The 27,597-nt window shown below is 44.1% G+C and overlaps 2 protein-coding genes across 10 annotated transcripts in view; one reads left to right on the forward strand and one right to left on the reverse strand.

The window, feature by feature from the left end:
* SH3RF2 (SH3 domain containing ring finger 2) overlaps positions 1–27,597 on the reverse strand; it is a 100,902-nt gene that overhangs the window by 69,191 nt on the left and 4,114 nt on the right. For 2 of the 8 annotated variants that reach the window (XM_035105342.3, XM_088661873.1), the window contains 2 exons: positions 6,657–6,810; positions 5,530–6,049 (listed from right to left, as the gene is read on the reverse strand). In XM_035105342.3, coding sequence (XP_034961233.3) covers positions 5,530–5,910 — 381 coding nt within the window. In that variant the 5' untranslated portion in view covers positions 5,911–6,049; positions 6,657–6,810. Of the gene's footprint in view, positions 1–5,529; positions 6,050–6,656; positions 6,962–7,182; positions 7,629–23,545; positions 23,659–27,597 lie in introns of those variants that run through there. The other 6 variants (XM_035105346.3, XM_088661874.1, XM_035105344.3 and 3 more) reach the window with 5 other exon arrangements.
* On the forward strand, positions 18,734–26,110 carry GRXCR2 (glutaredoxin and cysteine rich domain containing 2). Of its 2 annotated transcripts, none has more exons than XM_088661875.1 (3): positions 18,734–20,616; positions 23,408–23,679; positions 25,222–26,110. In XM_088661875.1, exons 1-3 carry the CDS (start codon positions 20,275–20,277, stop codon positions 25,415–25,417), a joined length of 810 nt encoding a protein of 269 aa, XP_088518001.1. In that variant the 5' UTR covers positions 18,734–20,274; the 3' UTR covers positions 25,418–26,110. The 2 variants fall into 2 exon arrangements, with proteins under 2 accessions (XP_088518001.1, XP_060127678.1); XM_060271695.2 differs by having other exon boundaries at positions 23,408–23,635; positions 25,238–26,110.

Genomic DNA, 27,597 nt, shown 5'->3' on the forward strand with positions numbered 1-27,597 from the left:
GCACATCTCTTGAGTTCTCTTCTACTGAGCAGGGTGCAAACTACTTAACATGCATTTACTAGTACTTAAACTGCTTTCGTTTCATTTTATTTCAGTAAGCCTAAGTGGGCATAAGTGGTGGTATGGTAGAGAGTACTTTATGTCCCATAGTGAAGAATCAGATGCTTCTGTAGCCTTAGTGGTTCCTTGAGGCTTTTGAAAGTGTTCCGATTTGAACAGTATGTTCAATCAAAATAAAACACGATTAACTTTGTCTCCAGGGAGCTGCCTTCTGAGAATCAAGAAGGTGTGAATCGAATGTCTGCCAACATTGTCCTGTTCACTTTCACCCTATTGCCAAACCTGTGAAGAGGTCAATTTCCCTGGTGTGACTCTGTGCAAAACTGTTTCTCGCAGATACGGCCTGTAAGTGAACGGCGTGCTGAGATCCAGGAAGGATAATATTTTACTGTGCGCAGGAATGTGTTGAGTCTGTATACAATGCCAAACGATGGCTGTAAGAAATATCACTTAGAATGGCAGAAGCTGTGCTTGGCATGGGTGGGGCTGCCTTCTGGCAGGTTTAGAGCCAGGCAAGGATGAAAAAACAAGGGGACAAAGTTTAACAGAGGGTGCTTTAAGAGTTCTTTAGAAGCCACATATGCAAATAAGCACCAAGAGGAAATACTCAGCGTATGTAGGAGAGTGAGTTCTCCTTGGGAGTAAAAAGGTAAAGGTAAAGGTACCCCTGACCATTAGGGCCAGTCACGGATGACTCTGGGGTTGCGGCGCTCATCTTGCTCTATAGGCCGAGGGAGCTGGCGTTTGTACGCAGACAGCTTCTGGGTCATGTGGCCAGCATGACTAAGCCGCTTCTGGCAAACCAGAGCAGCGCACGGAAACGCTGTTTACCTTCCCGCTGGAGCGGTACCAATTTATCTACTCGCACTTTGATGTGCTTACGAACTGCTACGTGGGCAGTAGCTGGGACCGAGCAACGGGAGCTCACCCTGTCACGGGTATTTGAACCGCCGACCTTCTGATCGGCAAGCCCTAGGCTCAGTGGTTTACACCACAGCATCTTGGGAGTAGGTCATGTTTTTTCATGAGCTTTTACAACTATACCCTATAACCTTTTTAAAATGTGGCTCTTGTTGGGGGTGTGTGTCAATGGGTTATTGTTTTTCTTTTGATTTTATATATTATGATATTTTCTGTGAACTGCCCTGAGACCTCCAGGCAGTATATAAATTCAATAAATAAATAAATAATAATAATAATAAATAATAACAATACAACTTCTTGTTGGGAAACATTAGCAGGGGGCCATTGTAACACATAGTTAGAATGCAGACATGGAATGAGAAATCAATACACTTCATATTATTACTTTCTTATTATAGGGACTTTCTCCTTTTTTAAATAAATGACAATCCCTTTGTTATCTAGTCATTTCAAGACAAGGTCATTTTTCAAAGCCCTGTGAGATTGTGAGGGAAATTATTGCAGAGGTTCTGACAAGCATAAGGAACTAAAATCACCCTAGGGAGCACTGGCAGACACCTTGCAAGGCTCCTTTTGACGCTATATAGAACAGCATTGATGGCTGTAATTATTTTTGATGTCATTTAAAATAAACTGAAAAAGTCTGGCTGACTTGAAAGGGCATTTTGAAATGTCTTAATATATGGAGAGCACTCTTCATTATCTGAATGCCTCATCAGATAATCCAAACATTTGGAAGTTGTTCACACAGAGTTATTATGGGAGAGGACACATTGTGGATTAGATAACTATAATTTTTGGATTAGTGGCAGCCATATGGCAACGTGACTGGCGATAAGCCCTGGTCCTGAACGAACACCAGAGGGCGAGGCAAATCCCTGGGCACCCACTCCTAATAGCTGATCTGAAGGCAGTGAAGCCAGTCTGGATTTTCCTCCGCTCTGATGTTAAAACCCTAGAACCTCCCACTCAGTTACCTATAGGAATGCTGCTCCTGCTTTTGCCCGTTGGCCCTCGCCTGGGGTCTTGCAAACCAGAAAGAAATGCTACTCTTATCCTGACATGTTCCTCCATCTTCCATAGGCCCAGCATGGGATCTACAGAACACCATAAAGGGAACCAATGGCTATAGTTAAAAAACAAATCAGTACCACAATCTCCTCCTCCTCCTCCTCTTCTTTCTCCTTTGTGCATCTACTTGCGGGTCGATGACCCGCCACCCGCGTGGAGTAAATAAGACACAAGGACACAAGATTTTAGGTTAATGGGTAAAATAAGGCCACAACTTTATTGGTTATAGCATGTGAGTGGTATTGGCTTAGGCACTGGATGGGAACGCAACATGTGACTCCACCCGACCGGTGTGGAGACACTTTAGGTTAACGAACAGTGGGAGGAGCTTGTTGATGCAATACAACTGGGTGATTTCCCTGACGTCACCAGGGCCTTGGCCTTAACCCCATCAGGGCATCAGACAGGATCCGCGACCGCTGGATCTCCTTAACGGGATACCCCTAGGAGGTAGGTAGGTGATGGCCTCAACCTGACCTCCGGCATACAACACAGATACATCACATATTGAATACTGTATATTCCTGCGTATAAGACTACTTTTTAACCCAGGAAAATCTTCTCCAAAGTCGGGGGTCGTCTTATACGCCGGGTCGTATTTCTTATATGGCGAGTATATCCCAAACTCTATATTTTAACTGGAAAAGTTGGGGGTTATGCCCAGTCGTCTTATACGCCGGAATATACGGTAATCCAATGCCTAACCGCCAATACCAAAAGTTGTGATGAATTGCTATGAGGTAGGCGCAAAAACCAAGAGGCCGGTGCCAATTTGCCATATGGATAAAAAAACTCATACCAGGCCCCTTGGGCAACCAAGGCGACCAACCAAAGTCCATAGCAAGGTCAGAGCAAAGCGGAGCCTAAAGGGGGGGAGGGCGGGAGATCCAATGCGGGCGGGATGTAGAGTGAGAAAATTCCCGCCACCGCAGCTGCTCAAAAGCAGCCAGACTCTGCCCCCCAGCGAGCCCTATTGGCCAGCTGATGGGGCTTAATACAGCGGCGAGGAGGGGCTGATGCAGGGGGCCAAACACGGCCCCTGAAAGCGCGGGAGGCTGACCCCGCCCACAACTCCTCCCCTCTGGAATGGAGGAGAGCTCTTGCTGGAAGCAATTATGCCAACAGACCTGTCAGCCCCACCAAACATTACATTGCTGTCTGTTGGCTCACACTCCCTACCTTGCAATTTCTAATGGTTTCTATCCCAGGCATGAAGCTATCCACAGTGCCATTTAGCATAAGAAATAATTTTGCAACATGCTTTTCAAAGGTCGTGTTGTCTCTTTCCCCCTTCCACTATTTGAAGCAACTGCTACACATCTCTCTAATTCACAAGACTAGTTCTCAGAGCTTTTTCTTTAGATCACCACATCAAAGTCAGCCTTTGGAGACTAGGATTGAAAACTGGCCCACTTTTTAATATCCCTTGTACTGTATGTGTGCACATGTTTAATATCCTGCAACCTTCGTTCAGTCTTGGTTCTCTGTACCATTTGTATATACAGACATTTCTTGTTGCCCAGACATTACATGGCCATTAAGTCTTGGAGGCCACGAGGGGTCTGTTGAACCATGCTTTGCTGGCAAATGTTTGCAAGGCTGCTGCATCCTGTCTTGAATCTAGTAACCTGAAAGCTGTTTTGAAGTAGAAGATTTCATCATCTAGATTAAGAACAGCTAAAGCATGCCAGCATCCAAACTCCAGACACTAGAAATTAGATGCCGACATTCTTGAACTGTTCCAAATATTTGTATGTTAAAATGAAACCACGATGTAGGTGGCTAGGCTTGCTAAACGGCATTTCCCTCGCTTTTGTTAAGAGTCCAGCCTTCCAAACACTGTCATGTTTATCACAACGGGCTTGTGCAGGAGCACCATGTGGGCAATTCCACCCTTGATGAAGAAAGTAGAATTACACAATGAATTTTGTAGATGCCTTTGCAATGCGAATGTGACAAGAAGGGTGAAGCCGCCCTGATAACTACCCAGTAAGTGATAATTGATCTAGGTTATAGATAATACCAAGTTTGACAGGTATGGCCATTTTGACTTGTTCTGATTGCTTATCTGGACTACTGCCCTAATGAATTAAAATGATGCCACCCAAAATAAAAAGATAATAAGCTAGCTGAATTTATTTTTTTTCTGGGTTACAACAACAACAACAACAACAAAACCACCGGTGTGGCATGGTGATAGAACCAGGGAGACCAGGATTCAGCCATATGAAGCTCACTGGGTGACCTTCGACCAGCAATTATCTCTCCAGCTGTGTATTCACCATGCATTTAAAGAACATTTAAAGCACATTCCCCTACCCCAAGAATCCTGAGAACTGTAGGTTGTTAAGGGTGTGGGTAATTGTAGCTCTGTGAGAGGTAAACTATAGTTTCCAGTATTCTTTGAGGGATGCTTTAAAAGTTTGGTGCGTATGCAACCTCAACCTGTCCTACCTCACAAGGCTGTTGTGGGGATAAAATGGAACGGGGAGACCCATAGGCATTGCTTTGAGCTCCATGGAGGAAAGAAAGGATAGCAATGTAGCAAAACCAGCAACAACCCATTGAGAGTTCCTTTGTATGCATTTCCCTTAAGTGTTACTCGAAATGACTGCTGGTGAAGGGGAACTATAGTAGGCTTGTTCGAGATACATTTTAGTCCCAAGGAGTATAGTTACATAAGGAATAACCAGCTGCAGAAACTCCCTGAAAAAGTGATCTCCAAGCAAAACTGTTGAGGAAGCATTCACAGCCATACGTACGTGATTCTCACAGTCTGCCAAGCACCCAAATCCAAACACTTTGTGCCTTCACATAATTGTGAAATCAAACATGGGGGGAGGGGGAAATCACACAATGAGCTTTTCGTGAAAGGCACTTGAGAATAGAAGGACTGGTGTGACGGGCAGGAGGAAGAAGAAACTAGGGCACAGCTGACCTACTTTTTACCCATACTCAGACCCAGTCACACATCTCGTTAAAAGTTCTAGTAACTCGATTCTAGTCTTATTACAGATATATATTTTTCCTACTCGGGTTGCACTGGCACAGGACAAAGCATTCCTTCGGTTTTTGGTTTTTCTGTTTTTGTTTTTAAGGTCAGTGGAAATCAACCCTTTCTCAGTCCTCGACAGGTGTGAAAGTAGTTTGGCTCTGCCAATCTTGGATTGGAAATAGAAGTACGGCAATGTCACCCAAAAAGTCTCAGCACAATTTTGAGCTCTGCTGGAGATGGCAATCCCCTAAAAGCCCAGTAGCCGGATTTGTCACATTAAATGGTTCCAGCTGGAATAAGTTTAAACTTAAAAGGGAGTTGCAGCATAAATCCAGTTGAGATAGCTGGGTTGTTTGGGAAGAAAGCACCCAACTCTATTACACAAACTGAATACATTCGACCCTTTGAAATGAAATGCGGCCTACAAAAGTGTGTTCTGCTTGATAAAGTTAGCGGTAAAATAAATGAACCCTCCTTACCCCTTCCATAGGGATCCTGGGACTGGCAGTCAGCCTGAATTGATTGAGTTGCACAGCTCTCGGCTCTCCCTGGAATCTCCTGATGGAGGCAGGAGAGGAGAGGACCCCAGATCTTTGCAGCGAGCCAAACTTCATCCTGTTGGGTCCAAATCTGATTCCATCCAACAAGCGGATCAAAAGCAAGTTGGCTGGAAGCTCCTCAATGCTGCAGAGGACCAGGGCTCGGCATTCAGGGCACCGAAGCTCCTTGTGTGACTTCAAGATCCTCTGGAGGCAAGGTTTGCAGAAGGTGTGCTGACAGGGGAGTACTTTGGCCGAGACGTCCAGCTTCTCCAGGCACACTGGGCATTCTAGCATGTCAAAAAAGGCCGAATCATCCATACTCCTTCTCCCCCCCCCTTTTCAATGAAGAAATCCAATTTCAAAGCAGAGCCAGGAAACTCCACATGATGTTTGCCGTGACCAAATACGTTGCTTCAGGAAGGACGCTTGCAATTGTTAGGATCCGAAAACTGCCATCCTGTAAGGAGAAAACAGCAGAGAGGGAGAGACAAATTGCAGCACCTGACTACTTTGGTATTATGAAATGCATGCCACCTACAAGTCGAAGCAAAGCCTCATGAGCCGATTTGTATGGTGTGTTCCAACCCCCCCAAAAACAAAGAAAGTTTGGCATTAGTCATTTGCGAATACAAGTATCAGTAAGCAGAATCATATCCATTGGCTGATGTGTGGCAGGAAGGAGGCAGCTACATCTCACACGCTGCCACAGGTGGTTATAAAAATAAAAACTAGAGGATCCCATAAATTCCACACCAGGGCATTATGTTCCTATTCAGGTGTATTTCCCGAGGGATCAGTCCATCTTAAAAATGGCATGCAAAGAATAACTGTGAAAGCAGTAAAAATGATCACTCCAGATAAAAGCCAGAAGGTGTTCTGGTAAAACACATGGCTGAACACATTCCTGCCTCCACTCCCCCTTTCTAAACAGGCCAACATTGAACAGGCATTGCTCTGTTGGCCCACCCACAGTGTTTCACACTCTCTCAAAAAGGCATCTCTCTTCATTCTCTAGATTTTCTCATCTGCAAGTCACTTTGACGGCAATCATTACTTTGGCATACCTGGGAGTAAAAGAGCCTCGCTTGACTTGAGGAGACTGGCAGTTTTTGTCTCTTGCCTCTTCTTAGCTGACTTAATCATCCAAAGCCAGCCTGAGAAATCAGTATTCCTCCCACAGCAGAAAAAGTGACTCAACCTGTTTGGCACCTTTCACAACTGTAAGCCGAGCAGAAGTGAAGCAGATAGGTAAATTCCAGATTCAAGTCCTGGCCTGCAAAAACCAGCACCGACCCATATCACACAGAGGAGTGTGTGTGTGTGTGTGTTTGTGTGGCTGAATAAAGATCTAAGGTTGCCAAGTTCTCTCTCCACCCCCTTCCTTAGAAAGAAATACCCCCCCCCCCACAACTCAGCATTAGACAGTTCAAATCATTATCCACTGAACAAGTTTCACCCTGATGAAGAAGGGTCATAAGCTTTGGGAGTTAAACCTTCTCTTCCAGAATGCTTCTCCTTTCTGAAGAAGGAAGCTGTGGAAAAAGAAAAAAAGGAACTGGAGCAAGCTACTAATTTCTGAGTGCTACTGACCTTGTGTTCATGACCCTCTTTAAAATGAGCTCAGCTTGTGAAATAACAGCTTCTGATCTGGCTCTTTCCCTTTCTTTTACTCCCCAAATTGCAGCCAAGTCGAAAACTTTAACTAGGTGCATTACTCACTTAGCTCAACTTAACACGTGCTGCCTTGTTAACTCGTAGGTTGCCAAGCTGATCCTCCTACACATATTTCAGGCAAGGGAGAATGGCTAAGTCTGATTCTGAACCAGGAGTGTAATTTAGGCTTGATGTGAACTATTCTGGCTCTGTATCACTGTAACATAGATCAATAACTGGGCTCAGACATTTTATTAACATTTTTAAAAAGCATTTTATGAAGCTTATCCTGTTTTAGGAACAGAGGAGGAGGAGTGTAAAAGGATGACAGAGAATAAAAAACACAAAGCAAGCCTCTGCACAAATGACTAGAAAACACCAACTAGCATGATAAATGCATTTTTAGGGGATTAAGAGGGTGAATTGAAGCTTGAGCTGTAATTGGGATCATCTGAAAAGAGTATGATTGTGCAGAATTAAGCTACTTTGCATAAAAAACATCACTCTCTGCAACATTATTACTTTTTCAACAAAACAAGATAGGAGAAATCTAAAATAAAAGCCTCCAGGTGATTAGTTTAGCTCTGGAGAAAGAAACAGATACGCTGCTTCTGAAATGCCAGCCTTTGTTCCAGCCTCGTGTGATCTCTGTAGGACGGTTAATTTTGGATGTTCTCCTGTGGGATGTTTATAAGAACTGCTTTAGGAAAACCCTGACAGCATTTGAAATCTCAATTAAGTTGGTTGGTTTTTGTTTTGTTTTTTTTGTTCTTGTTCTAATGCATAGCTGAGCTTGAACTACATGCAGAGGTTTTTTCTTGGATAAGGACAAGCTGGATCTAGGGCAACTTGTGACACCAAGTATGAAATAAGGCATGAGACATAGAACTGCAAAGTTGGAGGAGACCATGAGAGCCATCTAGTCCAACCTCCTGCAATTCAGGAATCTTTCACCCAACGTCGGGTTCAAACCTTGGATCCTAAGAGTCTCATACTGAGCTATCTGAACTGATCCTTTGCCCAGCTGTGTATTGTTTTCGAAGACAGTGGTAGCTACCATCAACGCAGAAGAGTTTCCAGAGGTTGTTGTCTCTATTTTGTAATATTTCCACCACTGGAATATTTAGAAAGTAATCCTAAATCCACGCTACCGCCCATAGCATGGCAAGGCTTTAGGGAGTGGTGGGGCCACTGCTGTATCTACTGCCCTGCCACACACAATGGGCAGGGTACAAGGCAGGGGCAGGCAGATGGTTGTGCCAGCCTGGATTGGGCCAGATGCTGTCATGTGACAGCAGTGGGGCCAGTCAGATTTTGAGTCGCCTCTGCCCTGCCCCTTCCACACACATTTGCGCTTTCACAATGCAGTTCTCTGGTTGAGTAATGTGTTCAAAACCTCATAAAAAGGTAAAGGTAAAGGACCCCTGACAGTTAAGTCCAGTTGCGAACGACTCTGGCGTTGCGGTGTTCATCTTGCTCCTTTGGCCGAGGGAGCCGGCGTACAACTTCCGGGTCATGTGGCCAGCATGACTAAGCTGATTCTGGCGAACCAGAGGAACGCACGGAAATGCTGTTTACCTTCCCGCCGAAAGCACTTTGACGTGCTTTCGAACTGCTAGGTTGGCAGGAGCTGGGACTGTACACGGGAGCTCACCCCGTCACAGGGATTCAAACCGCTGACCTTCCGATCAGCAAGCTCAAGGTTCAGTGGTTTACACCACAGCGCCACCCACGTCCCAGGGTAAAGGGTGCATATAAACACTTCTATTCATGAAAAATGCAAACATTCTGGTAAAGTGCTCACCAAAAATGTGTTTGTTAGTCAAAACAGCATACCCACATACATTTATTAGGAGAAATTTGCATTAAAATGTTGACAAATTTTATGGGTATTTTTTTTTAAAAAAATGCAAATTGCAGTGGAAATGTGGAGAACTGAAGACTGAAAAAACGAGAACAAAAATTGAGAGTTTTGTCCATCCCTATAAAAAAAGTCAACAAAACAAAACAGAGTAACAATTGTTAGGTATAATGTATACCAGACATCCCCAGACTTCGGCCCTCCAGATGTTTTGGACTACAATTCCCATCTTCCCTGACCACTGGTCCTGTTAGCTAGGGATCATGGGAGTTGTAGGCCAGAACATCTGGAGGGCTGCAGTTTGGGGATGCCTGATGTATACTATAGCACCTAATGTAGAACCTGAAAGGGGATCCCTATCTAAGACAGAGAACTTGCTAGGATGGAGGGGGCAATCATACTACATATTTTGAAGGTGTGTGTGCACATGTGCGCATTCATTAAATGCTCATGTATTCATGAAATTCAGAGGATTTCATTGCGCAGTGAAGTTTAGTCCTCTGCCTTCATTCATTTCCACATGGAAATTAGTGCATGGAGGTGGGGCTGCAGTTGTGCCCACTGGCTCCCATCCAGCTCTTTCTGTGTTCAAGGTGTCATTTTCAAAGAAAGCCTGTGCTCTTACACCTTAATATGGATGAGATGAACATGCATGTTCAGATGTATAGGCATCTTGAGCATGCTGCAGTCACAGATATGACCTTGATGCCTCTCCCCATAGGTATGCATCAAGTCAGAGGTTGACTGAGTCTGACCTTATGTGATCTTGATACACATGATGAAAATAATTAATAATAATGTAAATGGCAATGAACTGGACATCATGGAGCGAGCAATGGAAGAATGGGAAGAACACAGCAGGATTTCTAAGCATTTGCGCAATATAAGCCATACCCCGAAAATAAGACATAGTGATAGGCGCAGTTCTGGAGGGCCCCAAGGAAGAGGCGAGGCTGGATGCGTAATAAAAAATAAGGCATCCCCTGAAAATAAGCCACTGTGTGGTTTTTTTAAAGGAAAAATAAATATAAGACGGTGTCTTATTTTCGGAGAAACACGGTAGGGTGTCTTGGCTGCTAGTTACTAGATGCTACCAATTATAGATCTAAAGCTAACTGCTTGTCCTCCCACCCATAAATACTCCACACAAGTCCTGTATTGTTGCTCCCTTTGAAGGCTGGTAGAAACAAAAGATGTACTTACCTGTGTTTTCAGACTTTCAAACTAATGCCTGGGAGGGGAGGAACTAAATCATATTGGCTTGCATGAACAATTGTTCCAAAGTTCCAGAAACTAATAATTTTGGGGTTGTTTTTTTTCCTGCTTGAAGTTATAATCCAGTAATAAGGCATCATTTTAGGTAGCATCTGCACTTGCTGTTCCACCCCTGGTATGTCTAAGGAAATGAGGGGCACTATCAGAGATGTAAAATTTCCGGAAATTTTGAAGCTTGGAAAAAAACACCCCGGTTTTATTGGGAAAAAACGGAATTTTTTGGAAAAATTGAAAAAAATGCTACATTAGCACTTCTTTTTTCTTTTCCAGATTGAAAGTCATTCTGTTACTTTAGAAACATAAAATATAACTATGGACAATTTTAATGGGCATAAAATTATCACAACTAGCATATTAAAATATAGTGTCTTCAAACACGAACTGAAATCTAACTTGTCATTCATCACTCTTTGCTATGCAACATGCTTACTCCACCTCCCATGTTTTGCCCACGAGACCTTGTATATTTCCTCACATCTGATGTATGTGGTCTGTTAAGTTAGTTTATTTCATTTTTAAAGACTGTTTCCCACCATTTAATGTTTAAAATATTTTCATTTCCCCCCCCTTTCATAACACATAATTTTAGCATAGCCTGACCTTGAACACCAGTACAGTACGTGAGTCCCTTACTGAATTACCTTCTGGAAAAGATACACGAGCAGCAGAGAGCTGGCCAGAGTAAGGCCTGCTGGTGAGAACAATATTGCCACTTTTAAAATTGGGCAGAGCATGCAAATTACTGAACTACAAAAAAACTTAGCGGTCATGTCCCAGTTTCAGAATTGTGGTGGCCATGTTGTGAAACCCACACACCTTGTCACAATTCCTCCTACATAGTTCCTGCACATATATCAAAAAGTAGTTTTGGCAACTGAGTTCCACATTTGTAGGTGGCTTATTCTTGGCTGCTTCTAATAGTATGTAAAACTACTCTTAGGTAAATATATATACTGGACTGTAGCAAATCATTATGCGTGTTGATGGACTCTCTCTCTTTCTGCACCACCTTCTGCTTGTTGTTGTTTAGTCGTTTAGTCGTGTCCGACTCTTCGTGACCCCATGGACCATAGCACGCCAGGCACTCCTGTCTTGCACTGCCTCCCGCAGTTTGGTCAAACTCATGTTCGTAGCTTCGAGAACACTGTCCAACCATCTTGTCCTCTGTCGTCCCCTTCTCCTAGTGCCCTCAATCTTTCCCAACATCAGGGTCTTTTCCAAGGATTCTTCTCTTCTCATGAGGTGGCCAAAGTATTGGAGCCTCAGCTTCACGATCTGTCCTTCCAGGGAGCACTCAGGGCTGATTTCCTTAAGAATGGATAGGTTTGATCTTCTAGCAGTCCATGGGACTCTCAAGAGTCTCCTCCAGCACCATAATTCAAAAGCATCAATTCTTCGACGATCAGCCTTCTTTATGGTCCAGCTCTCACTTCCATACATCACTACTGGGAAAACCATAGCTTTAACTATACGGACCTTTGTCGGCAAAGTGATGTCTCTGCTTTTTAAGATGCTGTCTAGGTTTGTCATTGCTTTTCTCCCAAGAAGCAGGCGTCTTTTAATTTCGTGACTGCTGTCACCATCTGCAGTGATCAAGGAGCCCAAGAAAGTAAAATCTCTCACTGCCTCCATTTCTTCCCCTTCTATTTGCCAGGAGGTGATGGGACCAGTGGCCATGATCTTGGTTTTTTTGATGTTGAGCTTCAGACCATATTTTGCGCTCTCCTCTTTCACCCTCATTAAAAGGTTCTTTAATTCCTCCTCGCTTTCTGCCATCAAGGTTGTGTCATCTGCATATCTGAGGTTGTTGATATTTCTTCCGGCAATCTTAATTCCGGTTTGGGATTCATCTAGTCCAGCCTTTCGCATGATGAATTCTGCATATAAGTTAAATAAGCAGGGAGACAATATACAACCTTGTCGTACTCCTTTCCCAATTTTGAACCAATCAGTTGTTCCATATCCAGTTCTAACTGTAGCTTCTTGTCCCACATAGAGATTTCTCAGGAGACAGATGAGGTGATCAGGCACTCCCATTTCTTTAAGAACTTGCCATAGTTTGCTGTGGTCGACACAGTCAAAGGCTTTTGCATAGTCAATGAAGCAGAAGTAGACGTTTTTCTGGAACTCTCTAGCTTTCTCCATAATCCAGCGCATGTTTGCTATTTGGTCTCTGGTTCCTCTGCCCTTTCGAAATCCAGCTTGCACTTCTGGGAGTTCTCGGTCCACATACTGCCTAAGCCTGCCTTGTAGAATTTTAAGCATAACCTTGCTAGCGTGTGAAATGAGCGCAATTGTGCGGTAGTTAGAGCATTCTTTGGCACTGCCCTTCTTTGGAATTGGGATGTAGACTGATCTTTTCCAATCCTCTGGCCATTGCTGAGTTTTCCAAACTTGCTGGCATATTGGGTGTAGCACCTTAACAGCATCATCTTTTAAAATTTTAAATAGTTCAGCTGGAATATCATCACTTCCACTGGCCTTGTTATTAGCAATGCTTTCTAAGGCCCATTTGACTTCACTCTCCAAAATGTCTGGCTCAAGGTCAGCAACCACACTACCTGGGGTGTATGAGACCTCCATATCTTTCTTTCACCTTCTGCACCACCACCAAATCTGCTCCAGAGGGATGCGGAAAACGCAGAGAAGATTTGGGGGAGAGCGTATGTGAGAGGAGGAAAGGGAGAGGAAGTTCCCCTGTGCTAGCACAAATAATTTTGTATTCACCATTTAGTTGCACAGTTGGACTCTTCTAGAGTCACCAGTTTTAGGCTCCTAGCACTTTACGTAATGCTGGTGTTAATCACATCATCAACAAAACAAAACAAAACAAAACAAAGCAAATTACAGTAGCAGAATACAACAGCAGAATACAACAGCAGGAGGTTCAAATTATACATTATGTACAGGAAGCACCCATTTTAATGTGCCTGACAGAAGACTTGGATAAATTGGTAGATGAATGCATTAGATGGTTAATAATAGACCAGAAATGTAAATGTTAATTTCCATCAGAGCTGTCATCTGTAAAAGGACATTCATTGCTGATAGCATGGGTGTAAACAAAATGTTTGTAACATTTAAGCCAGGCAAGGTGTTTTCTTCAAATGCTTTTCCACAAAAGTGACTGCCAGTAAAAAAATAGTCAAATTACAGGACGAATTAAGTCGAGAGATTCTGGTATCGCCAAAAAATTAGTCTTTTTATCTAACCGCTCCCCAAAGGAGCTCAGAGCAGTGCATGTGTTTTTTCTTTCCTTTGCCCACACAACAAACGTGCGAGGTGTGTTGTACCCACAAAGTCTCTGCTTTGTGGCTGAATGATGAGTTGAACCTGGATCTCCCTGTTAATGCAGGCGTTACATTCCAAGACACTGCACAATTAAGTGAAATAGCGTATATTTGAAACACCATGGAGAAAGCCTGCAAACACCCTGTTCCACCCCTGCTCCATTCCATCCCTTTTTGTGATATTTTGGGGGTCACCTCTGGGTTTGGCATGATGCACATGTGTGCGTAAAATGGCTACTGCCTGTACTTATTTCAAACAGTTAATTAGTTGACAAACTCAAGGTGCATCAACTATCACGGGGGCACATAAATCAATCAAATCAATCAATCAATCAAAATTAAGAGTGCACTAAGGAAGTACCACCCTTGGAGGTGCTTGTTGCCATGCAATGGTCAGGATCATCCCTGTCCAACTTGGAGGATTCAATGTTGGAAGGAAGGCTGGGCACTTGTCAAACTTGCTAAAGCCTGGGAGCACAAGCTGCATTGATGTCAAAGCTCGGCTCTCATTGAACCCCACTAAGCACCAAAGGCTCTTCACACATCAAATTTTAGGCGTAATATTTGGAAATCTAAGGGCGTACCTGCGAATACAATGTATGAATGTCACAATCTGGTGTTTTTTAAAATGTGTGCGTTATCCAGCTACACTAATGAGGATTGTCCAGGGCTCCTGGCTTATGTGTACTCTCAATCTGGATTTATTGCTGTGTAGCACATGAAAGCCCCTTCATGGATCAATGCCTTGTCGTGGCGAAGGGGCTTGAATAACTCAGAGAAGCTATGAGCTATGCCATGCAGGGCCACCCAAGATGGACAGGTCATAGTGGAGAGTTTTGACTAAACGTGATCCACCTGGAGAAGGAACTGGCAAGCCACTCCAGTATCCCTGCCAAGAAAACTCCATGGACAAAGACAACAGGCATATAAAAGTTATGACGCTGGAAGATGAGCCCCTCAGGTCGGAAGGCGTCCAACATGCTACTGAGGAAGAGCGGAGGACAAGTACAAGTAGATTCAGAGCTGATGAAGCGGCTGGGCCAAAGCCGAAAGGACGCTCAGTTGCGGATATGCCTGGAAGCGAAAGGAAAGTCCGATGCTGTAAAGAAAAATATTGCATAGGAACCTGGAATGTAAGAACCATGAGTGGAGGTAAGCTGGATGTGGTCAAAAATGAGATGACAAGAATAAATATCGACATCCTGGGCATCAGTGAACTAAAATGGAAGGGAATGGGCGAATTCAGTTCGGGTGACTATCATATCTACTACTGTGGGCAAGAATCCTGTAGCAGAAATGGAGTGGCCCTCATAGTCAACAAAAGAGTGGAAAAAGCTGTAATGGGATGCAATCTCAAAAATGACAGAATGATCTCGATACGAATCCAAGGCAGACCTTTTAACATCACAGTAATCCAAGTTTATGCACCAACTACCAGTGCTGAAGAAAGTGAAATTGACCAATTCTATGAAGACCTACAACAACTTCTAGAAATGACACCAAAGAAGGATGTTCTTCTCATTACAGGGGATTGGAATGCTAAAGTAGGGAATCAAGAGATAAAAGGAACAACTGGCAAGTTTGGCCTTGGAGTTCAAAATGAAGCAGGGCAAAGGCTAATAGAGTTCTGTCAAGAGAACAAGCTGGTCATCACAAACACTCTCTTCCAACAACACAAGAGACGACTCTACACATGGATATCACCAAATGGGCAGCATCGAAATCAGATTGATTATATTCTCTGCAGCCAAAGATGGAGAAGCTCTATACAGTCAGCAAAAACAAGACCTGGAGCTGACTGTAACTCAGATCATCAGCTTCTTATAGCAAAATTCCAGCTTAAACTGAAGAAAGTAGGAAAAAGCACTGGGCCAGTAAGATACAATCTGAATCAAATCCCTTATGAATACACAGTGGAAGTGAGGAACAGGTTTAAGGATTTAGATTTGGTGGACAGAGTGCCTGAAGAACTATGGATGGAGGCTCGTAACATTATACAGGAGGCAGCAACGAAAACCATCCCAAGGAAAAGGAAATGCAAGAAAGCAAAATGGCTATCCAACGAGGCCTTACAAATAGCGGAGGAGAGGAGGCAAGCAAAATGCAAGGGAGATAGGGAAAGATACAGGAAACTGAATGCAGATTTCCAAAAAACAGCAAGGAGAGACAAGAGGGTCTTCTTAAATGAGCAATGCAAAGAAATAGAGGAAAACAATAGAATGGGGAAAACCAGAGATCTGTTCAAGAAAATTGGAGATATGAAAGGAACATTTCGTACAAAGATTACCATAATCAAGGACAAAAGTGGTAAGGACCTAACAGAAGCAGAAGACATCAAGAAGAGGTGGCAAGAATACACAGAGGAATTATACCAGAAAGATATGGAGGTCTCATACACCCCAGGTAGTGTGGTTGCTGACCTTGAGCCAGACATCTTGGAGAGTGAAGTCAAATGGGCCTTAGAAAGCATTGCTAATAACAAGGCCAGTGGAAGTGATGATATTCCAGCTGAACTATTTAAAATTTTAAAAGATGATGCTGTTAAGGTGCTACACCCAATATGCCAGCAAGTTTGGAAAACTCAGCAATGGCCAGAGGATTGGAGAAGATCAGTCTACATCCCAATTCCAAAGAAGGGCAGTGCCAAAGAATGCTCCAACTACCGCACAATTGCGCTCATTTCACACGCTAGCAAGGTTATGCTTAAAATTCTACAAGGCAGGCTTAGGCAGTATGTGGACCGAGAACTCCCAGAAGTGCAAGCTGGATTTCGAAAGGGCAGAGGAACCAGAGACCAAATAGCAAACATACGCTGGATTATGGAGAAAGCTAGAGAGTTCCAGAAAAACGTCTACTTCTGCTTCATTGACTATGCAAAAGCCTTTGACTGTGTCGACCACAGCAAACTATGGCAAGTTCTTAAAGAAATGGGAGTGCCTGATCACCTCATCTGTCTCCTGAGAAATCTCTATGTGGGACAAGAAGCTACAGTTAGAACTGGATATGGAACAACTGATTGGTTCAAAATTGGGAAAGGAGTACGACAAGGTTGTATATTGTCTCCCTGCTTATTTAACTTATATGCAGAATTCATCATGCGAAAGGCTGGACTAGATGAATCCCAAGCCGGAATTAAGATTGCCGGAAGAAATATCAACAACCTCAGATATGCAGATGACACAACCTTGATGGCAGAAAGCGAGGAGGAATTAAAGAACCTTTTAATGAGGGTGAAAGAGGAGAGCGCAAAATATGGTCTGAAGCTCAACATCAAAAAAACCAAGATCATGGCCACTGGTCCCATCACCTCCTGGCAAATAGAAGGGGAAGAAATGGAGGCAGTGAGAGATTTTACTTTCTTGGGCTCCTTGATCACTGCAGATGGTGACAGCAGTCACGAAATTAAAAGACGCCTGCTTCTTGGGAGAAAAGCAATGACAAACCTAGACAGCATCTTAAAAAGCAGAGACATCACTTTGCCGACAAAGGTCCGTATAGTTAAAGCTATGGTTTTCCCAGTAGTGATGTATGGAAGTGAGAGCTGGACCATAAAGAAGGCTGATCGTCGAAGAATTGATGCTTTTGAATTATGGTGCTGGAGGAGACTCTTGAGAGTCCCATGGACTGCTAGAAGATCAAACCTATCTATTCTTAAGGAAATCAGCCCTGAGTGCTCCCTGGAAGGACAGATCGTGAAGCTGAGGCTCCAATACTTTGGCCACCTCATGAGAAGAGAAGAATCCTTGGAAAAGACCCTGATGTTGGGAAAGATTGAGGGCACTAGGAGAAGGGGACGACAGAGGACGAGATGGTTGGACAGTGTTCTCGAAGCTACGAACATGAGTTTGACCAAACTGCGGGAGGCAGTGCAAGACAGGAGTGCCTGGCGTGCTATGGTCCATGGGGTCACGAAGAGTCGGACACGACTAAACGACTAAACAACAACAAGCACATGAAAGGGCCATCGGACATACATCGGAAATTGTATTTGGTTGTTGTAGTTTTGGAGTGTGGGGAGCTTCTTAGCACCTCTTGTAACTTACAATTCTTAATTCAGATATTTTTAATAAAAAAGAAGGCAATGACAGTAAAATTTGTGGTGCAGACATACCCCCCTTTGTCCCTCTGTACCCTCCCCATAAACTTTCAACTAATAATAATAATAATAATAATAATAATAATAATAATAATAATAATTTTTTTAAAAAGATCAAACATTATCATGCTAGTGGTGCACTCCATACCGTGTTTCTCCTAAAATAAGACACGTCTTATATTTATTTTTCTTTTAAAAAAAATACATCGCGGCTTATTTTCGGGGGATGTCTTATTGTTACGTATGGTACAGGGCTTTCTTGCACCGCCCGCTGAGCCTGCTGCTGGGTCCCAGGGCTTCATGCGGCACGGCTGTGGCTGCTGCCGGCTCCTGCCGGGTCCTGCAGCATCGCGTGCCGCCCGCTGCTGGGTCCTGGGGCTTCACGCAGCGCAGTGCAGCTGAGGCTGCTGCCGGCTGCTGCCGGCTCCTGTGGCTTCGCGCGCCGCCCGTTGAGCCCGCTGCCTGGTCCTGGGGCTTCGTGCGGCGCGGCTGAGGCTGCTGCTGCTGCTGGCTGCTGCGGCTTCGCGCGCCGCCCGCTGCCAGGTCCCTGGGCTTCACGCCGTGCGGCGCGACGTGGCTGGGGCTGCTGCCGGCTCCTGCCGGGTGCTGCGGCTTCGTGCGCCGCCCGCTGAGCCCGCTGCCGGGTCCCTGGGCTTCACGCGGCGCGGCTGGGACTGCTGCCGGCTCCTGCCGAGTCCTGTAGCTTTGCGCGCCGCGCCGCACCGCATGAAGCCCAGGGACCCGACAGCGGGCGGCGCGCAAAGCCGCAGGACCCGGCAGGAGCCGGCAGCAGCCCCAGCCGTGCCGCACCGCGCCGCGTGAAGCCCAGGGACCCGGCAGCGGGCGGCGCGCGAAGCCGCAGGACCCGGCAGGAGCCAGCAGCCTCAGCCGTGCTGCGCGAAGCCCCAGGACCCGCTGCTGGGTCCCTGGGGTTCACGCAGTGCAGCGCGGCGCGGCTGGGGCTGCTGCCGGCTCCTGCCGGGTCCTGCGGCTTCGCGCGCCGCCCGCTGCCGGGTCCTGGGGCCCGTTCAGCCAGAGCTCCGCGCATCACTGTGCTGGGGCTCCCGCTGTGCTGGGGCTCGGCGCAGCGCGCGCTGCTGCGTTTGCCGGCTCGCTCTGGGTCGTCCCGCTGGCTCCCCCAACACGTCTTATTTTGGGGGGATGTCTTACATTTTTTGGCCTTCAAAAGATCGTGCCATGGCTTATTTTAGAGGCACGTCTTATTTTAGGAGAAACACGGTATTTGGTCAGGCACCAAAGGGAGGAAGTTCCGAAGGTGTGGGGCCACCACAGAAAATGCCTCCTCTGTTATGGCCATTTTCCTCATAGAACATAGAGGCAGATTGAGATCTCAGCATGTGAGAAGGATGGTATGTACAGTATATCAGGCAGTTTGGACTGAAACCATGTATGGATTAAAGGATAAAACCAGCATTTTAAATTCAGCTTGGACGTGCACTGGAAGCCAGCATAGCTGATATAATGCAGGTGCATTATACATATATTTATTTGTTATTTCAATTTCTAGGCCTCCCTTCATCAATTTAATGATCCCAGGGTGCATTACAATATAAAGCAAAACAAATAATAAAATCATTCTGCACCTTAAAGAAACTTGTTCGCATTTGAAAGCGTACATATTGAATTTCAGAGCAGATAAACAATTGATTAACGGAATCCAGTCTCAGTTACATCACTTCACCAGAAAGGCCTAAGGAAATAGGTTTGTCTTCAGCTAGCCTTTCAGTCTGCCCCAAGAACACAGCCAGCAGGACAATGCTGCTTGATGAACATTTCAAGTGCTGTCCCATTGGCAGGTCTCCCTTTCTACTGAAGTGTCATTTATGCAGTTACGAGCAGTCCTTTGTTAAAGGTGACGGCAACTGGATTTCTGTGAGGGGTGAACTACAGCTCCCACAGTTCTTTGCGCGAAACAATGTGCTTTAAATATGCTTAAAATGTTGTTTTTTAAATGTACACAACATTGCTCTTTCTGTTGGTGATAAAATCAATATTTTCTTTAAACTGGAGGTGAACCATTCTTTTTGATACTCTGCCACCTATTTCTGTGATTCATTAAGGCGAAATGGCTCAACTCAGCTGCCAAATAATGACAAAACCCAGTGCAGGTTCTGTGCATTTGAAACGATTCCTGTCACTATGAAATGTGCACACATCTTATATGCCTATTTCCTTCGTCTCTGGTGATAAATCCACTTTAACATTGTCCTTCAAAGACAACACAATTTTATGTCTTACAATCCCACCCTGTCACCATTTCACTTGACCAACTTTCCTGTTACATTTCATCACAGCAATTGTTGTTTCTCATGAGACGCTATCAATGTTTCATATCAAGGTGTCCTCTTAAACTGTAATGTGAGAGAGCCAGCTAGAACTGTTGAATTATACATCGCCTAGCTGAATGTAAGCAGCCTTTTTTTGTAAGTCCAAAGCTATCCCTTGCTGAACTTATTTCTGGGAAGCGCAGTGAAAAAGCCCTATCTATGGATGAGCTTCAGATGAAACTGAGCCCCAGGCATGATGCAAGATCCCGAAAAGTCAGATTCAAAATCTCCTCTGCCTACAGTGGTCGAGTCTTAAAGCAGGTATATGAAGATGGACAGGAACTTGAGATCCCGCAGGAGGAATATCCTCATAGTTTTCGGCATTGGAGCTTTGAACCCAAAGACGACTTCTTTGGGCTTGGTGAAGCCCCAGGACCCGGGTTTTGTCCATCAGCTAAAATGAATGCACAGAGGATCAGTGTATTCAGAGAAGGGAACAAATACACGCTGACAGGGAGCCCTTCTCTCTTAAATGACCATCAGGCAGAGGAGAGCCATATGGTAAGTAATGTTTGTTTAATAACGACCCATTATGGAAATGATTGTAAAATGGCAAATGCGGTAGTCAGAAGCAGAACCTAGTTCTCATGTTGGCCAAGCAACTTTCCTTTTAAAATGCCACTATTCCTATGCCTTGATGTTTAGACCCAGGTGTGCAAAAATGTGGACAGAAAAGTTGTTGATCTTTTCTTTTCTGCCAAAGTTATCGAGCAGCCCTAGCAACAATGTGATGTGCAGTATGAAGTACAACCTGTGTAAAATAGCTGGGAAAGGCCACAGAATACATAGGAAACAAACAAACAAACAAATATCAGCCACAAAACCAATGAGAGCTTTAAAATCAATATCACAGAAGAAAATGGCAGGATTTATGAAGCACTTTATTCCGTTTCATTCCTTATTGCGAAAAGTGAAATCCAATAGGACACAGACAATGCTTTTAGGTTCTGCAGCACTTTTTCTTCAACAAGAGAAAGCATTTTGTAAAACATGAATGATGAACGAGACAGCACGACTACCTTTCTGCCTTCTCCTTCCTAAAACACAGGTGTGTTTCAATGTCCATTCACATACATGGGAATGAAGGTGCAACAGACCCAATGCTGGAAATTTCAAATGGCTTTTGATTCTCGCTGACTGAGCCACCAGGTACTCAGAACCACTGCAGAATTAAAGATGATGGTGTTGACCATCAAAGTCTTACCTGACCCAAATACCTGAAGAAGTATCAGCCAGCCTGTTTTCTTAGATCTGGTGGGCAGTTCCTTCTCATTATCCCACCACCAGGAACAGTATATTATATGATGGTATGGGACAGGGCTTTTTCTGAGGTGACAGCCTGGCCTATGGAATCTCTCCCCCCCCCCCCCCCGCCCCAAGCCTGCTTTTGCTGTTTCAGCAACAGGCAAACACTTTTTTCCATCTGTTTTCCTGGACTAGTAGTTTTGTCACTGCTATGAATGAGGAGCCCAGGTTGTGGTTCCTTGGGCTTCTTAAGGATCTGCTGTGTTTTTGCTGCCGTAATAGGTCATGATGAATTTTATTGTCATGTTCCTTTTGTTCTTGTATTAGCACCTGCCCTGGAATCATCTAATGAAGGGTGGGCTAGAAATGTTCTTGTAAGTAAGTAAGTAAGTAAGTAAGTAAGTAAGTAAGTAAGTAAGTAAGTAAGTAAATGCACCCATAAGTAAAACCTACAAAAATGAATGATTTGAAGCACACCAAGGATACTGACCCAATGGAGCATGTAAGCATTGTAGAAATTCCAAGGAACAGACGGATACAGGTGGTACAGATACCTGAGAGCTTGCTCCAGCTGCAACCCCCCCCCCCAAGGCACACAGGTCTATCTACTATTCATGGTGCTGTGGGACTCTCATTATGGATGGATATTGTCTACAGTGGTTTTTTAAACTGCGTCTTAATGTTACTTTTTAAGTTGCCTTAGGAAGAATTGCACCCTGCAAGACAGGATAGAAATAATGGTAAAAGATGAAAGGATGAATGTCTTCTTACAGGCCCAGGACCCGCACTTTCCCCACCTCACCAACCGGGCTAGAAATGAAGGACACCACACCATCAGAATGGGACCGAATCAGGCCACAACTTTATTGACTACAGATGAAGAGGTTTGGCATAGGCAATGGGTAACCGTTTACTTCCGGTCCGCCTGCCGGAAATGGCATCAAAGGTCAACCCGGCAGTGGGGATTCATATGAATAGGGGGATCCCTGCAGGGATCACTGCCTTGAGGAGTGCTGAGGCCCAGGCCCCTGTCTGGGCATATGGACAGAAGCAATTCCTTCAGGGATACCCAACTTCTGGAGGGGGAGCTGAAGATACAACCTCCCCTCCATCCAAGACTAAGGTTACCCAATGCCTAAACTGCCAAATTTGTGACGATTGCTATGAGGTAGGAAAAACCCTCAGGCCAAAGCCAATTCACCTGATAGGCAAATTCCTACTACCCGGCTCTCAATATGGCAACCATCATTGCCACAGCAAGGCCAAAGCAGATGTGAAATGCATTATGGAAGGGGTGTTTGAGTGTGTTGATGCAAAGAGGTGAGCCGAGTGTCAAGGGCTGGCACAGGTCGGCTTAAATCCCCCCCCCCCGAGTGGACCTGAGGGAAGCCTAAATGTTCTGTCAGGCTCGTCCCTGGGGGCGGATCCAGCCCTCTGAGCTGGCTAGCCATTGGCCAGTTCAGAAGGCTGGCACGGAGCCCACTTCCATGCTAGGAGGATGTGAGCCAGAGCTCACATGATGGCTGGGGAGAAGTCCTCCGGCACTAATGACTCCCATTGTGTTCAGGGAAGGAGGTGTCGTCCAGCCCGCAAGGCCGCTGCACCCATGAAGGGGTAAGCAGACTTATTGGGACCATTCCCACTTCACCTTTTCTGCTTCCCATATCCAGGGGCCACTCACTATAGGAAGTACCAGTCACTGTTGCTGATTGTGGGAGTCATCAAAGTTTCTAGGCAAGGATGGGGAAGTTGAGGAATGTTAGGAGACCCCTATTCCCCTCACAGAGTTAAAAATTTCCAGTGTGCTATAAAAATCAATATCCCAGGGAACTCTGGAAATTATAGCTCTGTGAGGGAAGTAGTGATCTCCTAACAACTCTCAGCGTCCTTAACAAACTACCGTTCCTGGGATTCTTGGGGGAGAAGTCACAACTGTTTTAAGTGGTATGACATTGCTTCAAATGTGTACTGTACAGCAGATGGGGGCCTAAGGCAGCTGTTGGGCTCTCTTCTGTTTTCAACTTACATGTCCCCTGCTTCATTTCAGAATCCCCCTGTTTTAGATTTTGGGAAGATTATCATCTACACTAGCAATCTGAAAATAATCCGATCACCCCTGACTAAGAAGGAGCTGGTGAGAAAAATCATACAGGATGAAGGACTTGAAGACTGGTCCTTCACATACCTTGAAGGAAGAGGAGAAACTTGCAGTAACCCAAGTGATGAGAACATAAAGGAGACTGAATGTGAGCCTGTTCACAACGACCATATGCAGGTAACTTGCTGGGTACATTTGGGAGCAGATGCAGGCATTAAGAAGTAAGGTAGTGATGTCTCCCTGCTCTAGAGATGTAAAAGTATATGTCTGTGAATTAGAAGAAAAAGGGAAATGATGACATCCTCCAAATGGCGTCAGCTCCAGGACTTATGGCAGAGGTGGGGAACCTCAGGTCCAGTGGCTGAACCTCTGTTACAAATAATTGAAAAGTAATGCAGTGGGACTTTATAGCATGCTAATGAATAACATTAGTAAACAAATTGATCCTCTAATTCAGAATGCCATGGCTTTAAAGCTTATGGAATATCCAGTTGGGGAATCAATTGTGCTTAAATTAAGTCAATGGCAGGAGATTGCTTTGCAGCTTCAAAATTGTATAAAAAGAGTCTTTGCCTCATTGGATAAAGTGAACATTTCTAAAGAATTTCTATTTAAAAACAAGCCATCAGGGTTGGAAACAATGGACTGACTTATGAGACTTGAATGGACATGCAAGAAGGTATCAAAGGAACATTTCAGGATGGGGGCCTTTGGCCCAAAACAGGGTACATAAATGAGCCATAACATTGTGGGTGGTGCTCAGCTATGTGTTGCTTGCAGTGAGGTAAAGGGACCCCTGACCATTAGGTCCAGTTGTGAATGACTCTGGGGTTGCGGTGCTCATCTCGCGTTATTGGCCGAGGGAGCCGGCGTACAGCTTCCAGGTCATGTGAATGAATGAATGAATGAATTTATTAATATGGTCGCAGACCAGAATCAACACGCACAATATCACAGATCATAAAACATAACAAAAATGCAAAGGGCAGTGTAAATATAACAAGGATTTAAATATAAAATTAAAATTACTTATTAACGAACCCCCTGTAGTTAACATTTAGGGGTTGGATCATTATGGGATACCACTTGCTTCCTGCGATTGATTGCAGACACACAAAATTTGGCTACATTTAATGTAGTCTTGGGATTCTTATCCTCTAGCAGTAGTGTTAAACTATGATGTTCGGATTTTTTCATGGACTTTTGCAAGACAGGTGTAATAAAAGTCAAACGTATATCTTCATACAAACGACAACGTAAAAGTACATGTGAGGCAGTTTCTACTTCCATACAGCCACAAGGGCAGACCCGTGCTGTATCTTCCAGGTCATGTGGCCAGCAGGAATTCGAACCGCTGACCTTCTGATCGGCAACCCCTAGGGCGGCTCTGTGGTTTAACCCACAGCGCCACCCGCGTCCCTGTTGCTTGCAGTAGACCCATATAAATCAATGATTATGACTAAGTTAAGTCATGTGTGACTAGTCATTAAAATTCCAAAATCAGAACTGTGCAAATTGAGGAATGTGTGTTCATTTATTTTGCATAACTTGTACAAGAAGCAAGGGAACATTAGCAAGGAACTAGAATCACAGGGCGGAATAAATATTAGTATTCCCACTAATATTTATCAAGCAAACAGAAAAGAGAGGTGTTCAAAAACCATAAGAGCCATACACATCTTAGAGGGATTTAGCCTACCGATTGGATTTACTTTAGGTAAAGGATTCTGTGAACTGGTATTAAGGAAGCTTATTTTGATCAGCCCCTTTGTATTTCAGGAAGCAAATGGTGATATCAGTTGCTCCCAGTGTAAGGGATCAGGCTTTGCACCCTGCTCTGTGTGCCATGGAAGCAAGTTTTCAATGTTGGCAAACCGCTTTAAAGAGTCCTACAGAGCTCTGCGATGTCCAGCTTGTAATGAAAATGGCCGGCAACCCTGCCAGACCTGTGTTCAATGACTGTATCTGCTCTCTGGCTTCCTTTTACTTCCCGTGTTTGCTTGTTTTGTGTAGAAAAAGAATCCTTCAAGTTTTTATATCTATTGTATTTACCTCTTTGCACTCAGGCTACTCCTGCAGGTATAAAAGTGTTTGTATGCAGTGTTAATATGCTAAATAAGGTGGTACCCATTTTAAAATAGCACTTCCCTTCCATGACATTATCAGCTTGTTAACAAATTGGGCCATGATCCAGCCAAGTTTCATTGATTTCAGTGGATGTGATTTACATTTTTTAAAGGGCTTAAGTTTGGCTGAATCATGTCCTGGGTTCTTTTATTTGACTCTCCTGTTCCAATTGAGAAAATCTATTTGTGTCCCCGAAGTAGCAGCATTGAATAAGTACCATGCTAACAGCAGCAGCACCAGAACTCAAATGAGGAAGCCAAATGAGAGAGAAGCTTTTCCTTGTTGCATAAATTGGGTTATTTTTCATAGAAATAGTCTCACCACCTCCTATTCCCTTTCCCACAAGAGATATTGAAGTTCTGCACCTACTGATAACCATATACAACTCTAGCTACAGGTAGGTAGCCATAATGGTCTGCTGTAGTCGAAACAAAATAGAAAAATTCTTTCCAATAGCACCTTAGAGACCAACTAAGTTTGTCATTGGTATGAGCTTTCATGTGCATGCACACTTCTTCAGATTCTTCAGGTATCTGAAGAAGTGTGCATGTACACAAAAGCTCATACCAATGACAAACTTACCGGTAGTTCGTCTCTAAGGTGCTACTGGAAAGAATTTTCTTTATTATAGCACAACTCTTGAACACATTTACCCTAACTTTGCATGTGTTTAGGCTAATGGTATTCTTCGTAATTCGTAATTTGATTTCCTGGTTTCAGGTTATGGGTATCGTAGGACAGAAATGAACACTCCTTTTGCAGCTCGCTAGAATAAGGATCCTTCTAGATGCAATCAACAGCAGAAGCATCTACACCTCAACTGATAAAATAAATCATAACATGTTATATGATTTATAATTTCACTTGCCCTTTTACTTTGAACATTTGTGAGCTTTTTCAATCCACACCCCATTTTGCATATAGCTGCACATTTATCCCTCCTGAGGTGCATGCCGTTTTCTGCAGATCTAGCTCATTTCAGTTTCATTGTTATTAGAGCACACTGTGTTCTTTTCCTGTATGATTTAGGCAGCACCTTCCAGTTCTAAACACTACCATGGAGAAGGAGGAAGGGAAACACCAGTGCAATGGGGGGAAAGAGAGAGAGAAAATGTGTGTTTTATGGCTTTATTCAGAGAGATGCTGCCACTGATGTTAATGGGAGAAGTTCTGCCTCTTTCAGGATTCACTTGTTAACAAATAGAGCTTGTGTTGTTTAAAATGTGTCCCCAGTTGTAATTTCTAAACCATGAACTCTAATTAGTTTAGATGAAGAAGCAGTGCTGAATACTTAGCATGCTACCACTTGCAGCGCCAAAACCACTACAAATAAGGAAGTAAATGAAAGTGCTTTCTACTGTTACTCTGTTAATGTCAAGGCTGGCTTTGCTTACATATGAGATCTAAGGCTCTTGATGAGCTAAGAGATCTCTCACATTGTTTTCCTGCTGAGTTTGCAAAGATAGTCAGTGTAATTTATGGTCAGCTGTGTACTTTGGGATGTGTATGTTAGAAGATTTCTCTGAAAACAGCTGTATTAGTAGCACTAATGTAATATTTCTAAGACCTGACTGAATTCCCTTAATGTTGAAATTCTCAAGTACAAATCCCATTCTGCTTTGAAGATTGCATTTGCAAATGTATAACTACTGTTAAGACTTTTCTCAGTTCTAAAAATGCCTTGAATTTTAATGGAAGCATGGCTTGTGCACGAAATGGGGGATGCTTTAGATGTTATCCTTCCACCCACATAGAACTTATGACCCCTGTTGTATTTCATTTCTGAATCATTCCATGTCAGTTTCGCTTCACTGCTGACTCTGAGACTGAAGCCTACCTCAAAGCCAGAATAGCACATGTTTACAATGGGGGTCGGGATGGGGCAGCTACGTATACCCTATGTGTAGGGAAACTTTGCCTTTCCATAAGCAAAACAGGAATCCTGTGTGCAGCGCTGACTCCCAGCCAATGGCCAGGACGCCCAAAACACTCAAACAAGCAAACCACTCAAA

The sequence above is a fragment of the Zootoca vivipara genome, chromosome 2 (genome assembly GCF_965207765.1).
Source record: "Zootoca vivipara chromosome 2, rZooViv2.hap1.1, whole genome shotgun sequence".
Classification (NCBI taxonomy): domain Eukaryota; kingdom Metazoa; phylum Chordata; class Lepidosauria; order Squamata; family Lacertidae; genus Zootoca; species Zootoca vivipara.

Excerpts from the sequence above, each read along its gene's own strand:
- GRXCR2 (XM_088661875.1), top strand. The coding sequence starts at position 20,275 with ATGGATGAGCTTCAGATGAAACTGAGCCCCAGGCATGATGCAAGATCC. Across the intron at positions 20,617-23,407 it reads AGGCAGAGGAGAGCCATATG|AATCCCCCTGTTTTAGATTT; the intron begins GTAAGTAATGTT and ends GCTTCATTTCAG. Across the intron at positions 23,680-25,221 it reads GCAGATGCAGGCATTAAGAA|CCCCTTTGTATTTCAGGAAG; the intron begins GTAAGGTAGTGA and ends TATTTTGATCAG.